This window comes from Nelumbo lutea, chromosome 8, assembly GCF_056320005.1.
Source record: "Nelumbo lutea isolate HS-2025 chromosome 8, American lotus-T2T, whole genome shotgun sequence".
Classification (NCBI taxonomy): Eukaryota; Viridiplantae; Streptophyta; class Magnoliopsida; order Proteales; family Nelumbonaceae; genus Nelumbo; species Nelumbo lutea.
Genome location: NC_142691.1, coordinates 58,328,661 through 58,343,704, shown reverse-complemented (window position 1 = coordinate 58,343,704; position 15,044 = coordinate 58,328,661). Strand labels below are relative to the sequence as shown.

Sequence of the window (15,044 nt, the reverse complement as noted above, 5' to 3'; positions counted from 1 at the left end):
GGAAGAAAGACTCGATCAAGAGATGAGAGGAGAAGAAGAAGAAGAAGAAGAAGAAGAAGAAGAAGAAGAAGAAGAAGAAGAAGAAGAAGAGAGGAGAGAAGGAAGAGGCGAGAAGATTTAGACCAAAAACTAAAGCTGGCGGTGCCAGGATTTGTATTTATATGTTAGGGCGACTAATAAGAATTAAAAGGTAAAAATGACAAAAGTGCCGTTGCGACACATAACTAAGATTACATCACTCCCCCTCAAGTTGGGGTGTAGATATCAATCATCCCCAACTTGTCACAAAGATTATAGTGCCGCATGGAATTTAATCCTTTAGTAAGGATGTCTGCAAGTTGTTCCTTAGAGCTAATGTAGGGAGTGCAAACTTCTCCTTTTTCCAATTTTTCCCTGATGAAGTGTTTGTCAACCTCTATATGTTTAGTTCTATCATGGAGAACAGGGTTGGTTGCAATGTTAATAGCAGCCTTATTGTCACAGTATAGTGACATAGGATCACTGAGAGGAAAGCCCAATTCACCCAGGAGATTCTTTATCCATAGAAGTTCTGCCACACCATGAGACATGGCTCTATATTCAGCTTCTGCACTCGATCTGGTCACCACACTTTGATTCTTACTCCTCCAAATAACAAGGTTTCCCCCAACAAAAGCACAATAGCCACTAGTAGATTTTCTGTCATCCACAGAACCAGCTCAATCTGCATAGTAAACCTCAACTCTCATATGCCCATGTTTTTCAAACAGGAGTCCTGTCCCAGGGAATTTCTTCAAATATCTAAGAACTTTGTGTGCTGCCTCCAAGTGTGTGGCCTTGGGAGCATGCACAAATTGACTAAGGATTCCCACTGAATACGCAATGTCAGGCCTTGTCATAGATAGGTAGATAAGTCTGCCCACCAATCTTTGATATTGCTTTATATCTGCTATGGGCTCATCATGCAATATCCGAGCCTGTGGTTTACATCTATAGGAGTGTCAGCAAGTTTTGCTCCAAGCTTCCCATATCTTTCAAGAGATGAAGAACATATTTCCTCTGGGAGATGAAAATACCCTGATTAGAGCGGGTCACTTCAATTCCAAGGAAATAACATAATGGCCCCAAATCCTTCACTTCAAATTGAGTGGCCAATAATCTCTTCAATCTTTGTATCTCTGAGTCCCAATCACCGGTGATAATAATATCATCAACAAACACAAATAAAGTTGCCATTCTTGCTCTCTCTTCAAAAAGAGTGTGTGATCAGACTGGCACTGCTTAAAACCCATCTGTTGAGCTGCCTTGTGGAACCTATTGAACCAGGCCCTTGGAGACTGTTTTAAGCCATACAAAAATTTCTTCAATCTACATAAAACCTGGAGGTTGGATCATATACACTTCTTATTCTAAGTCACCATTCAAAAAAGCATTTTTAATGTCCAGTTGATGAAGTTCTCAATCTAGATTTTCTACTAAAGAAAGGAGGACTCAAATAGAATTCATTTTTGCTATAGGTGCAAACGTTTCCGCATAATCAAGTCCATACACCTGTGAAAAATCTTTTGCAACTAGTTGGGCCTTGTACCTCTCCACTATGCCATCTGCCTTATGTTTTACAGAAAATACCCATTTGCACCCAACAGGTTCCTTTCCTTTAGGAAGATCTACCATCTCCCACGTGCCATTTTTGTGAATGGCATTGATCTCCTCCTTCATTGCATCTGTCCACTCAGGAACAAGTAAAGCTTCTGCAACACTCTTAGGAAGGGAAACACTGTCAATAGCAGAGAGGAAACATGCTCATAGGATAAGGAAAGGGCCATTGGATGGTGTGTGGTGCATGATCTGACACCTCTCCTCTTAGCAATATGAAGATCCAAATCACAATTAGAAGTATCAATATCAATGGGCTTAGGGATGTAAACTGGAACAATAGTACCTGAATGCGATGACTGATTCAACCCCTGAGAGTTTGATGGCATAGGTTGCATAGCTTCAGGATGCTCTGTGTCTATTGAACTTCGTTGATCACGGCCTTGACTTTTGTACTGCTGTCTATGAAAGACCCAAAGTGGAGGAGAGTCAGGAGGAGAAGGCAACAAAACCTGTCTCTGTTTCTCCTCACTTGGACTCCCCCCCTGAGGAGAAGTAGGAAAGAAAGCACATCTTCAAAGAAAGAAACATCCATAGATACTGTTGTCAATTGTTTATGTATTCAGGTTTAGTGCCATAAGGGTACTGTTGTAATTTCTCCTATGTTTATATTGTTCGACTGTACTAGTATAAATAATAATATATCATTCTTTCGCCCTCCAAGTTCTGAAGGGGCTTTCAGTCCTCTCGGCTCTCCTCTCCTCTCTCCCTCTCTTCTCTCCTCTCTTCTCTTCTCTTCTCTTGCTCTTGCTCAACATGGTATCAGAGCAAGTCGTCCAGGCCTGAAGGGTGGTGTCAAGCAAACCTGTTGTTTAATGTCGAGCAGATAGTCTCTTCATCTCCCAGAGCTGTATCCATCGAACTGCTAATCAGTTGTATTCAATTCAACCCAGAAGTTATAGAGACCTTTCATCTTCCAGCCCAGAAGTTGTATTCATTGTCTGTTCGACTGTAGAGAGGCCATCATCTGAGGTAAGTAGAGGGAGTTCTGGTTTACAGAGAGGCTATCATATGAAGTTAAAAGAGGTATTGTTCATTTACTGTTCGGCTGCCCTACGGATTGACTATTTATTGATTGACTGTTCAGCTGATTGATGGACTATTGATGGACTATATTTCTTTAACAAAGCAGTTGTATTCGACAATTTTTTTTTGTATTTCTTTACCCTTTTGATGGACTGTTGATGCCCTAAAGCAGATGTTGTATTGATCTTAGTCATTGACTGTTCGGCTACCAAGCCTGCCGATTAGGGGTGTGGTGAACTTCACCTTGTATTTTCCATTTTGTTGGGGGGTCATATGACCTCTGTACAATTGTAGGTCATACAGACCTGGTTATGTACTGCAACTGCAGTGTTGTTTTTTGGACTCCTACAAGACCGTAGGTTATACAGACCTGTTCCAATACTGCAACAGCAGTGTTCAGTCTTTGCTCCCAGTGAAACCGTAGGTCAAAAGGACCTGTTTCTATAATTGCCTTGTACGGAAGTACCCCTTTGGTTGCTGTTTTTTTCTTAAACCCGAAATCATGAGTAGTGAAGATTCAGCCACATCTGGAGTTTCCTCAATGCTGAATGGAATGGGTGGGGGTGACCTATCCTTTCCTATGGCTGTTGTCCCTCTTGATGGTTTAAATTACCTAGAGTGGTCAAGAGGGATCAAGTTATACATCACTGCAAGGGGGAAGATAGGCTATATTAATGGGAGGATAAAAGAACCATCCTCCGGGAGTGCTGAATATGATAGATGGAATAAGGAGAACAATATTGTTATGTCCTGGCTCTTGGTTTCCATGCAACCTCAAATCAGGAAGAATTTCGTGTGGGCTGAAACTGCGAATGAAATCTGGGAACAAGCAAAGTCTACATATTCAGAATTGCGACACTATGCCAAAAATTTATCAACTACAGGCAACATCTTCTACTTGTAGACAAGGGGAGAGGTGTTTATCGGTCTATTACTTTGACTTAATATTTGCCTGGAAGGAGTTGGATCACTACTAGAGTGTGGATTGGAAGTGTGATGAGGATGCTAAGAAGTACAAACAGCTTGTCTCCCAGCAAAGGGTGTTTGCATTCTTACATGGTCTGAATCCTATGTATGAATCTATCAGGGTTCAGATTCTCAGCTCTAAGGATCTCCCTTCTGTTCAGGAAGTCTATGCTCTTGTACAATCTGAAGAAAGCAGGAGAAATTTGATGAACAGACCTGGTGGGGATGCTGTTGTGTTAGTTGCAAAAGGGGGTGTATCTACTGGTGTGGGATCTTCTTCCCAGAAAGGAGATCTCCAGAAAAAACAGAAGATAAGGAAAAATTGTGGTGCACTCATTGCCAGAAACCCCGACACACCAAAGATACCTGTTGGGATCTTCATGGAAAACCAAAATGGGCTCAAGATCTGACTAAGAAGCAAGGTTCAGAGGTGAATAAGAAGTACGACAGCAAAGTACAAAGAAACATCACATGGCCAACATGGCTACTCGGGAGCATCAGCCCCCCATTTCTACTATGACTCAGACACATCTCATTGGACCTGACCCGAGGGAGGACATTATGAATTCCTTCCGTGACCATTTAGAGCTCTATGGTAGAGCAATTCGTCAGATGGATACTCCTCCCTCAACCTCATTTGCATCTACGTCAGGTAACCCTGCCACTGCTTTCCATGTTGCTTCTCACACCCCTGACTCTCCATGGATCATTGATTCTGGAGCATCAAAATATATGACTGGTATGTCCTCTTACTCTCAAACCTATCACCCTCTTTCTAGAAGAGACAAGGTGAGACTAGCCGATGGATCATACTCTTCCATAGCTGGTCAAGGAACTCTCTCTCTTCCTCTTGGCCTTACCCTTTATGATGTTCTCCATGTTCCAAAATTTCCCATTAATTTGTTCTCTGTTAGTAGTGTTACTAATTCCTTGAATTGCTCAGTGACTTTTTTCCCTTCTCATTGTGTGATTCAGGATCTGGCCTCGGGGAGGACGATTGGTAGGGGTCGTATGGCTGATGGACTTTACATGCTGGAGAATAAGGCTGGTCTTCATGTTACAGAGTCTATGAGTCAGTCCTGTAAGAAAAAAGACTATTTATGGCATTGTCGTCTTGGTCATTTGTCTTTTAAGTCTTTGAAAGTTGTATTCCCAGAACTGTTTAAGTCAATGTCCGTTTCTGATTTTTCTTGTCAAACGTGTCAGTTGAGTAAGCATTGTAGAACTCATTTTCTTCAAAGAAATAGCAAATCTGAATCTCCATTTCACATTGTTCATTCTGATGTGTGGGGCCCTGCTACTTTACCATCTGAGAGTGGGTACAAGTATTTCATTACCCTCATTGATGATTATTCTAGATTTACTTGGGTATACCCGATGCGAACCAGGGAAGAAGTACCAAAAATCATTCAAGATTTCCAACGGATGGTCTTCACTCAATTTCAAACTGAAATCCAAATTTTCCAATCAGATAATGCAAAAGAATTTTTTCATAGTGACCTCACGGAATTTTTTGCTTCGCGTGGTTCCCTTCACCGTAGCTCTTGTGCTCGCACACCACAACAAAATGGTGTGGCCGAACGGAAGAACCGACATCTCCTTGAAGTGGCTCGAGGTTTACTACTTCATATGAATGTTCCCAAACGGTTTTGGCTTAAAGCTGTTCTTTGTTCCACTTACCTTATAAATCGTATGCCCTCTCGTCGGTTAGAGTACAAAGCCCCACATCAACTTCTCTTTCCTAAGGCTCCCCTTCTTTCTATTCCTCCTCGTGTCTTTGGTTGCCGGTGTTTTGTCCAAAATCTGTCTCCCACCCGTGGGAAATTGGATTCTCGTGCTATACCTTGCATATTTCTTGGTTTCTCCTTCACTCAAAAGGGATACCGTGTTTTTGATCTTGTTTCTCGTAAATTCTATGTCTCCATGGATGTTTCTTTCTTTGAAGATGAGCCTTTCTATCCTGTTTCTCCTCAGGGGGAGTGTAGACATGATGAGAAACTGGTTCAGCTTCCCTCTCTCCCTGACCCTCCACCTTTTCGTGCTTTTTCTCGTCATCGCAAAGGCCAGCCAAATCCAAGAGCTGTAGAGAATCCAGAAGCTGTACCTCCAGTGCCACTGGAATCCTCGAGGGAGGATCATACTCACTCATGTATTTTGGCTCCCAATGATGTCCTTGAATCTATTGAAAATGATCCCTCTACTGCTAATGATCTTGACCGTCCTATTGCTCACAGGAAGGGTGTTAGATTGTGCACTACTAAACATCCCATTTCCAACTTTGTCTCCTATGAGAACATTTCATCCTCATTCCGTGCCTTCCTTACCTCTATTGACAGTGTCCCTATCCCTAAGAATGTGGCAGAAGCTCTTTCAATTCCTGAATGGACAAATGCCATGAGGGAAGAAATTAATGCCCTTCACAAAAATGGCACATGGGAACTTGTTGACATTCCTAAGGGAAAGTTTCCAGTTGGATGTAAATGGGTGTTCACAGTCAAGCGTAAGGCTGATGGGACAGTGGAAAGGTATAAAGCTCGCTTAGTGGCAAAGGGATTTTCTCAAGTGTATGGAGTTATGCAGAAACTTTTGCCCCCGTTGCCAAGATGAATTCCATTAGAGTCCTTTTCTCTCTTGCGGCCAATCTGGATTGGGTTTTACACCAGCTGGACATCAAGAATGCATTCTTGAATGGTGACCTTGAAGAGGAAGTGTACATGATTCAACCTCCTGGGTTTCTAGCCCAAGGCAATGAACAGAAAGTGTGCAAGTTGAAGAAGTCCTTATAAGGGCTGAAATAATCACCAAGAGCTTGGTTCAGTAGATTCCATGTGACAGTTCAACAGAAAGGATACAGGCAATGTCAATCAGATCACACACTGTTCGTGAAAAAAAGGAGAAGGTAAAATTGCTGCTATAATTGTATATGTGGATGACATAATTGTTACTGGTGATTGGGAGGATGAAATTCAGAAATTGAAACTTTTTCTTGCCACTCAGTTTGAAGTGAAGGATCTAGGACCTGCCAGATACTTCCTTGGAATTGAAGTTGCCCGATCAAAGAAGGGTATCTTCATTTCTCAAAGGAAATATGTCCTAGATTTACTTCAAGACACTGGAAAGATGGGGGTGAAGCCAGTTGACTCTCCCATTGACCCCAACCATAAATTAGGTGACAACTGTGGTGAATCGTTCAAGGATGTGAAACAGTTTCAGAGGCTTGTAGGGAGATTGTTATACCTTTCTATGACTCGCCCAGACATTGCATATGCTGTTGGTGTCCTCAGTCAATTCATGCATGCTCCTAGGTCTTCTCATCTTGAAACAGCAGAGAGAATCCTCCGATATCTGAAGAAGTATCTAGGTACTGGTTTGTTGTTTCAAAAGCACAGACATTTGAAAGTTGAAGTTTATACAGATGCAGATTGGGCTGGATCCCAAAGTGACAGAAAGTCTACCAGTGGCTACTGCACCTTTATAGGAGGGAACCTTGTTACATGGAGGAGTAAAAAGCAAAATGTGGTAGCTAGATCCAGTGCTGAAGCTGAATATCGTGCTATGGCCCACGGGGTTGTTGAAGGCATGTGGATAAAGAATTTGTTGGGGGAGTTGGGTTTCCCAGTGACCAAACCTATAACTCTATAAAGCAGCTATAAGCATTGCTGCCAATCCGGTGCTACATGATAGAACAAAGCACATCAAAGTTGACAAGCATTTTATCAAAGAGAAAGTTATCACAGGCGAAGTGTGTACCCCCTATGTCACTTCTGAGAACCAACTTGCAGATATCTTTACAAAGGGTTTAAACCTTTCTAGACATCATGATCTTTGTGACAAGTTGGGCATGATTGATATCTATGCTCCAACTTGAGGGGGAGTGTTGTCAGTTGTTTATGTATTCAGGTTTAGTACCATAAGGGTTTCTCCTCTGTTTATATTGTTCGACTGTACTAGTATAAATAATAATATATCATTCTTTCGCCCTCCAAGTTCTGAAGGGGCTTTCAGTCCTCTCGTCTCTCCTCTCCTCTCTCCCTCTCTTCTCTCTTCTCTTGCTCTTGCTCAACAGATACAAAGTACTTTTTGGGAATAGGGTCAAAGCAACGATAACCTTTTTGGGAAAGGGAATAGCCAAGGAAAACACAAACAATGGCTTTGGAATCTACCTTACCACAGGTAGGTGATAGATCATGGACAAAACACTTACACCCAAAGACATGCAAAGGGATAGAAAACAATGGAGTTGTAGGGAAGATGATCTGTTGAGGGGAATTGTACTCCAAGAGACGAGATGACATCCAATTGATAAGATAAGCCCCAATCATAACAACATCCACCTAGAACCTTTTTGAAACATTCATGTGTATCAACGACCCTTGAGCAACCTCTAAGAGATGGAGATTCTTTCTCTCTACAACCCCATTCTGTTAAGGGGTTCAAGCACAAGAACCACGATGAATAGAGCCACAAGTTTTAAAAAATTCTGTGAGGTCACTATGAAAGTACTCTTTGGCATTATCTGATTGGAAAGTTCGAGTCTCCGTTTGAAATTGTATGTGTACCATACATTGGAAGGCTTTCACAAGTTTAGGAATTTCGTCTCGAGAGTGCATAGGGTACTCCCACGTATATTGAGAGAAGTCACCAATGAAAGATATGAAGTACCTCTAGCCATTCTCCATTGGAATATTTATAGGTCCTCAAACATCAGAATACACAATGGAAAATGAAACATCTGATTTTTTATTACATAAAGAAAATGAAGTTCTACAATGCTTGCTTATCTGACACATTTGACATTGAAAATCATTAATAGACATAGACTTAAACAATTCTGGAAACGAATACTTCAAAGACTCAAAAGACAGATGGCCCAAACGATTGTGCCACAAAGTAACCTGACTCTTATTTGAATGACTCAAAGACTCTGAGGCCGCAAGACCAACTCTATTCTCTAGCACATAGAGGCCATTCACCATGTTCCCTTTACCAATTCCTGAAAGATACAAGATTGAGGAAAAAGGGTTACTGAGCAGTTCAAAGAGTGTGTAATGCTGCTAATAGATAGTAAATTCATAGGCAGTTTTGGAACATGTAAAACATCTGATAAAGGTAAGCCAAATGGCAAAGACATAGATCCTCAACCAACAATGATGAAGAAGGATCTATCAGCTAGCCTCACTTTATCTTTGCCAGAAAGAAGAGTGTATGATTGGAAAAAGGTTGACTTACCTATCATGTGATTGGAAGCACCAAAATCAATAATCCACAGGGATTCAGAGGTATTGGTAGACACATGGAATGCAAAAGCTAAGTTACTTGAGGAAGAGGCAAATGAGGTTGAAGGAGTGGGTCCAGAATCAGTTTGTCTGAGGGCCCTACCATATTGCTCCAAATGGTCACGAAAGGTAGTGATAATATTTTCCTTAAGATCAGACCTAGGGGACAATCCTGAGAGTTTGTGGAAAAATAAAGAGGAAAAGAAGAAGAAATGAAGAGGGAGAGAAGAAGAAATACTTCATTGATAATGTGTTGATAAAACATGTTGAGCATACAACTTAAATAAGAAAAGATAGGAGAGACAAACTCCTAGGATCTCTCTCAATTACTCAAAGAATCTCTCTCAATTAGGAATTGATTAAATCTTTCCCTTAATCCTAGGATATGACTTTCCTAATTTTATTCAAATCTAATCTTTCCTAAATTTATTCTAATCTGTAATCAATCAAATCAAATCTTTTTAAATTTGCAACAAATCATATCTTTCTTAATTTGCTACAAATCATATCTTGTCGACACTCCCCCTCAAGTTGGTGCAAAGATATCTATCATGATCAGCTTGCTAACTTGAAGTTCAAATGGCTGTCTCAACAAGCTCTTAGTCAAAACATCTGCGACTTGCTGCGTGGTTGGTACAAACGGAGTGCAAATTATTCCTTCTTCAAATTTCTCCTTTATAAAGTGTCTGTCAATCTCAACATATTTAGTCCTGTCATGTAGAACCGGATTATGAGCAATGCTGATAGCTGCCTTGTTATCACAACACAGTTTCATAGGAAAACTCACTGATCTCTTAAGATCTGCTAGCACCCTTTTTAGCCAAAGAACCTCACACACTCCTTGAGCCATTGATCTGAATTCAGCCTCAACACTACTTCTAGCAACTATACTTTGCTTTTTGCTTCTCCAAGTAACTAAATTGCCCCAAAGAAATGTGAAGTACCCCAAAGTTGACCTTCTATCAGTGATTGAGCCTGCCCAATCCGCATTTGTATACACTTCAACCCCTTTCCTCTCATTTTTCTTGAAGAAGAGTCATTTTCCTTGTGTGCCTTTTAGATACTTAAGAATTCGATACACAACTTCAAGATGTTCTTCGTATGGGGAGTGCATAAAATGACTCACCATGCTCACAGCGAAGGCAATGTCAGGACGTGTATGTGGCAAGTAAATTAACCTTCCTACCAGCCTTTGGTACCTACCTACATCTACTGGAACCCCATCTTTAACTTCTCCGAGTTTAGCCTTAACTTCTATCGGAGTGTCTGAAGGTTTGCATCCACTCATTCCAGTTTCTTTCAAGAGGTCTAGAATATATTTTCGATGCGAAACCACAATGCCCTTCTTTGATCGAGCCACTTCCATTCCAAGAAAGTACCTTAGTTGGCCCAAGTCTTTAATCTCGAATTCCTTGGCTAAGCTTTGCTTTAGTCTGCTCATCTCTTCAATATCATCTCCAGTCAAGATTATGTCATCAACATAGACAATCAGAACCGGTACCTTGTCTTGGGTGGATCTTTTTGTGAAAAGAGTATGAAAAGATTGTCCTTAACTATATCCTTCACTTTTAATGAACCTTGTGAATCTTTCAAACCAGGCTCTGGGAGACTATTTTAGTCCATATAGAGATTTTTTTAGCTTGCATACCTTAGTTCCAAACTTCTCAGTGAAACTAGGTGGAGGCTCCATATATACTTCTTCTTCCAAGTCTCCACTCAAAAAGGCTTTCTTCACATCCAGCTGATTCAGTGGCCAATCAAGGTTAGCTGCAATAGATAAGAGTACTCAAACTATATTTAGTTTCTCCATTGGAGAAAAGGTCTCAGAGTAGTCCACTCCATACGTTTGAGTAAAGCCTTTAGCTACTAGGCGAGCCTTATATCTCTCTAAGGATCCATCTGAGTTGTACTTCAGAGTAAACACCCATTTACTGCCAACAACTGTCTTTCCATCCAACAAACCCACTTTCTCCCAAGTAGCATTCTTTTCCAAAGCTCTCATCTCCTCAAAACAACTTCTTTCCACTTAGGAACATTTAGAGCCTCCTAGATACTGTTAGGAATGAAAACACTAGACACTTGTGAAATAAAGGGACAATATGAAGGTGAAATATTTTTGTAAGATACAAAATTTGACAGAGGATGTTTTGTACAAGACCTAACACCTTTCCTAAGAGCAATGGGAAGATCAAGCTGATTGGAAGAATTAGAATTACCTGGAGGAATATTTTCAGGTATTTTTGGAGAATTATCATGAATTTCATGATCCACCCTCAGATCAGTTTCTTGTTGATGCTGCGGAATAGTGCCTCTCCTTTTCAGTGCTAGATGTTCACTTGAATATACAAGGCCTTTATACTGTTTCACACGCATCTCTGTTGTTTTAACTTTTTTTATTTTGAGATGGCATCACCAAAGGTTGTTCATTTTCAATATTTAATTCATTTGTTTCCACTGATTTTGTATTTTTTGCCTTACTTTCTTTCGGTGACCGGTTGTGAGGAACATCATTATGGACAAATTCAAACATTAAATCAGAACCATCTAAAAGACCATCTTCACTAGTGTTGCTCTCCCCCTGAAGATGGGAGTGTATGTAGTAGGAGGTTCATTCAAAGAATGTGACATCCATAGTCACAAACATCATTTTCAAAACTGGATCACAACATTTGTAAACTCTTTGATTAGTGGGATAGCCTACAAAAATACATTTATGTGCTTTTGGATCAAGTTTTGAACGTTTAGGATCATGATTATGAACAAAGGCCACACTTCCAAAAATTTTTAAGGGAATGTTTGTCACTAGCCGAGAGTTTGGAAAACAGTCAATGAAAACCTGTATGGGTGTTTTAAAATCCAAAATTCGTGTAGGCAGCCTGTTAATCAAATAAGTGGCTGTTAAAACGACTTCTCCCCAAATATACTTATGAACCTTAGTTTGAAAACTTAGGGCTCAAGCAACTTCAAGGAGATGCTTGTTTTTCCTTTCAGCCACCCCATTTTGTTGTGGTGTATTATTACACGAACTTTTGTGTACAATTCCTTTCTCAGCAAAAAAATTCCCTAACACATTGTTAAAAAATTCCTTTTCATTATCACTTCAAAAAATTTTAATCTGAGTCTGAAATTGTGTTTGAACCATGTTATAGAAAGTTTTAAACACAGTTTCAGCATATGATTTCTCTTTTAAAAGGAAAACCCAGGTGACCCTAGTATGATCATCAATAAAAGTAATGAACCAACGTTTTCCAAAAAGAGTTGTTATTCTAGAAGGACCCCAAACATCACTGTGAATCATGATAAATGGTTTTGATTTTTTATATGGTTGGGACGGAAAAACAGCACGATGATGTTTTGCTAATTCACAAGATTCACACTTAAAACACGAATGATTTTTATTCATGAATAACTTGGGAAATAGATGCTTTAAATATTGAAAGCTAGGATGTCCTAACCAATAATGTCATAACAAAACTTCACTGTCACTACAAACATTACTAGAGCTGAAACAAGTCTGTCGGTCTTGCCTTCCAAAGGTTGATCCGTTATTAAAGAGGTAGAGGCCACCATCTAGTTTAGCACCCCTAATCATCTTCCCCGAGGTTAAATCCTAAAATTCACAATAAGAAGACCAAAAATTAACCCGACAATTATGATTAAGAGTTAGTTTGTTGACAGATAAGAGATTGTATGATAAGTTAGGAAAATGTAGAACATCTTTAAGGTTTAGAGAAGGAGAAATAGACACAGTTCCTTTCCTAGCAACGGTAGCAAAGGAACCATCTACAATTTTAACCTTTTGATTCCCTACACAGGGTGTATATAAAGAGAAGAATTGTGAAGTGCTGGTCATATGATCAGTGGCACCTGAATCTAATATCCAGGAGCCATTAGATTTGGTACAAGCAATGGCTGCAGTGAAAAAATTACCTGACTAGGCTAGAGAGCAGGATGGGTTAGAGTTTCTTAATGATTGAGATTGAAACATTTTATATAAGTGCTCTATTTGTTCCTTTGTGAAAGGAAGATACTTTGAGGATGATTGCTGCCCTGGATCCGAATTGCTTACTTGAAGCGTGCGGACAACTCCCCTTGAATTGTTGTCACTATCTGATTTTTTCTTCCAACCTGTTGGTTTCCCGTGCAGCTTTCTTGAGTATGCCATGGCTTTTTACAATGATCACACCAAGGCCTTTGCTTTCTTCCTCGTTTATCTCTGTCTACGTCTGCACCTCGGGCCACAAAAGCAGACCCTTCATTCTCAGTTTTTGTTTCATTAACATTCTTCAACATCACTTGCCGCCGTGCTTCTTCTCTATGCACTTCTGAAAAAACTTCTCTTATAGTAGGCAAGGGATTTCGCCCTAAGATACGTCCCCAAACCTCATTGAGTTCTTTATTCAAACCAGCCAAGAAGACAAAGACCCGACCTCTTTCTATCTTCCTTTTGTACCGTGCACTGTCACTCGGACTTTCACATTCTTCTTCAAATAAATCCAGCTCTTGCCAAACAACCATCATCTCATTATAATAAGCATTTACTTCATGCTTACCTTGCTGCATCTTCCACATTCGGGTATTCAGTTCGAACATTTGTGAATGATTGTCCAGATCTGAATAGGTTTCCCTAACAGCTTCCCACACATCACGAGCAGTCAACAGAAACATAAATGGTTTTCTAACCACAAGATCCATAGAGTTGATCAGCCAGGCGGTAACCATAGAATTTCAGAACGCCACTGCCTGTACTTTGGATCATCAGTGACTGGCGGTTTTACTTCACCATTCAAATAGTCAAGTTTCCCTTTACCGTCGATCACCAACCGCACAGACTGAGACCACTCAAGAAAAACTTTCCATTCAATTTGTGAATGGTGATTTGAAGAGAATTCTTAGAGAGAGAGAGAGATGACCACTGATTGAATACCTCCCTCCAAAGATGTCACACCACTGGTAGCATCCGAAGAGGCTGAACCAAAGCCAAACATGGCAGGCTTAAAATTCATGACCAGACCCTAAAACTCTGATACCATGTGGAAAAATAAAGAGGAAAAGAATAAGAAATGTAGAGGGAGAGAAGAAGAAATACTTCTGTATTGATAATGTGTTGATAAAACATGTTGAGCATACAACTTAAATAAGAAAAGATAGGAGAGACAAACTCCTAGGATCTCTCTCAATTACTCCTAGAATCTCTCTCAATTAGGGATTGATTAAATCTTTCCCTTAATCCTAGGATATGCCTTTCCTAATTTTATTCAAATGTAATCTTTCCTAAATTTATTCAAATCTATAATCAATCAAATCAAATCTTTTTAAATTTGCAACAAATCATATCTTTCTTAATTTGCTACAAATCATATCTTGTCGACACTCCCCCTCAAGTTGGTGCAAAGATATCTATCATGACCAGCTTGCTAACTTGAAGTTCAAATGGCTGTCTCAACAAGCTCTTAGTCAAAACATCTGCGACTTGCTGCGTGGTTGGTACAAACGGAGTGCAAATTATTCCTTCTTCAAATTTCTCTTTTATAAAGTGTCTGTCAATCTCAACATATTTAGTCCTGTCATGTAGAACCGGATTATGAGCAATGCTGATAACTGCCTTGTTATCACAACACAGTTTCATAGGAAAACTCACTGATCTCTTAAGATCTGCTAGCACCCTTAGACCATGTTAAATAATTTCTGCCATCTAAGGGAGTAATGGTTGTTGGAAAGCTCATGGAGTCAATACTGTTGTTCATTCATCCTTGGTTGAAAGAAGTTGCAGAGGTTGTTGAATCTTCAGAATTCATGACTGACACTTACTAAGACAACAAAAATCCCTTCACTTCAGTCAATACACACAAATGGACTACACAACCCTTACTTTAAGTGTTCTGACAGTTAGAACAAGTTGAAAACAGTCCTCTTAAAGTATAGGACTGTTTGAGATTAGATGCAAAACCAGAAAAATGAACAAGAGAAGATTAAGAAGTTGAGATTAGCGGCAATGAGAGTTAGAGAGTGAGAGGTTTGAACTAAACCTCCCTCTAACACTCTAAACATTTTATTAAGTTAATCTTTGAAATATTATAAAGTGGCCCTTGAGTGGGCAAGAAATTACAAAAACCGAACATTACAAAGTATGGGCCCAGA

At 39.9% G+C, this 15,044-nt stretch overlaps 1 protein-coding gene across 1 annotated transcript; it reads right to left on the bottom strand.

The window, feature by feature from the left end:
• Positions 1–12,968: 12,968 nt before the first annotated feature.
• LOC148844391 (uncharacterized) lies at positions 12,969–13,598 on the bottom strand. Its single transcript, XM_088959549.1, has one exon. It carries the CDS (start codon positions 13,596–13,598, stop codon positions 12,969–12,971), a length of 630 nt encoding a protein of 209 aa, XP_088815675.1.
• Between the last annotated feature and the right edge of the window lie 1,446 nt (positions 13,599–15,044).

Bases quoted from the DNA above. Each gene is read 5' to 3' on its own strand.
- LOC148844391 (XM_088959549.1), bottom strand. From the start codon at position 13,598: ATGGATCTTGTGGTTAGAAAACCATTTATGTTTCTGTTGACTGCTCGT.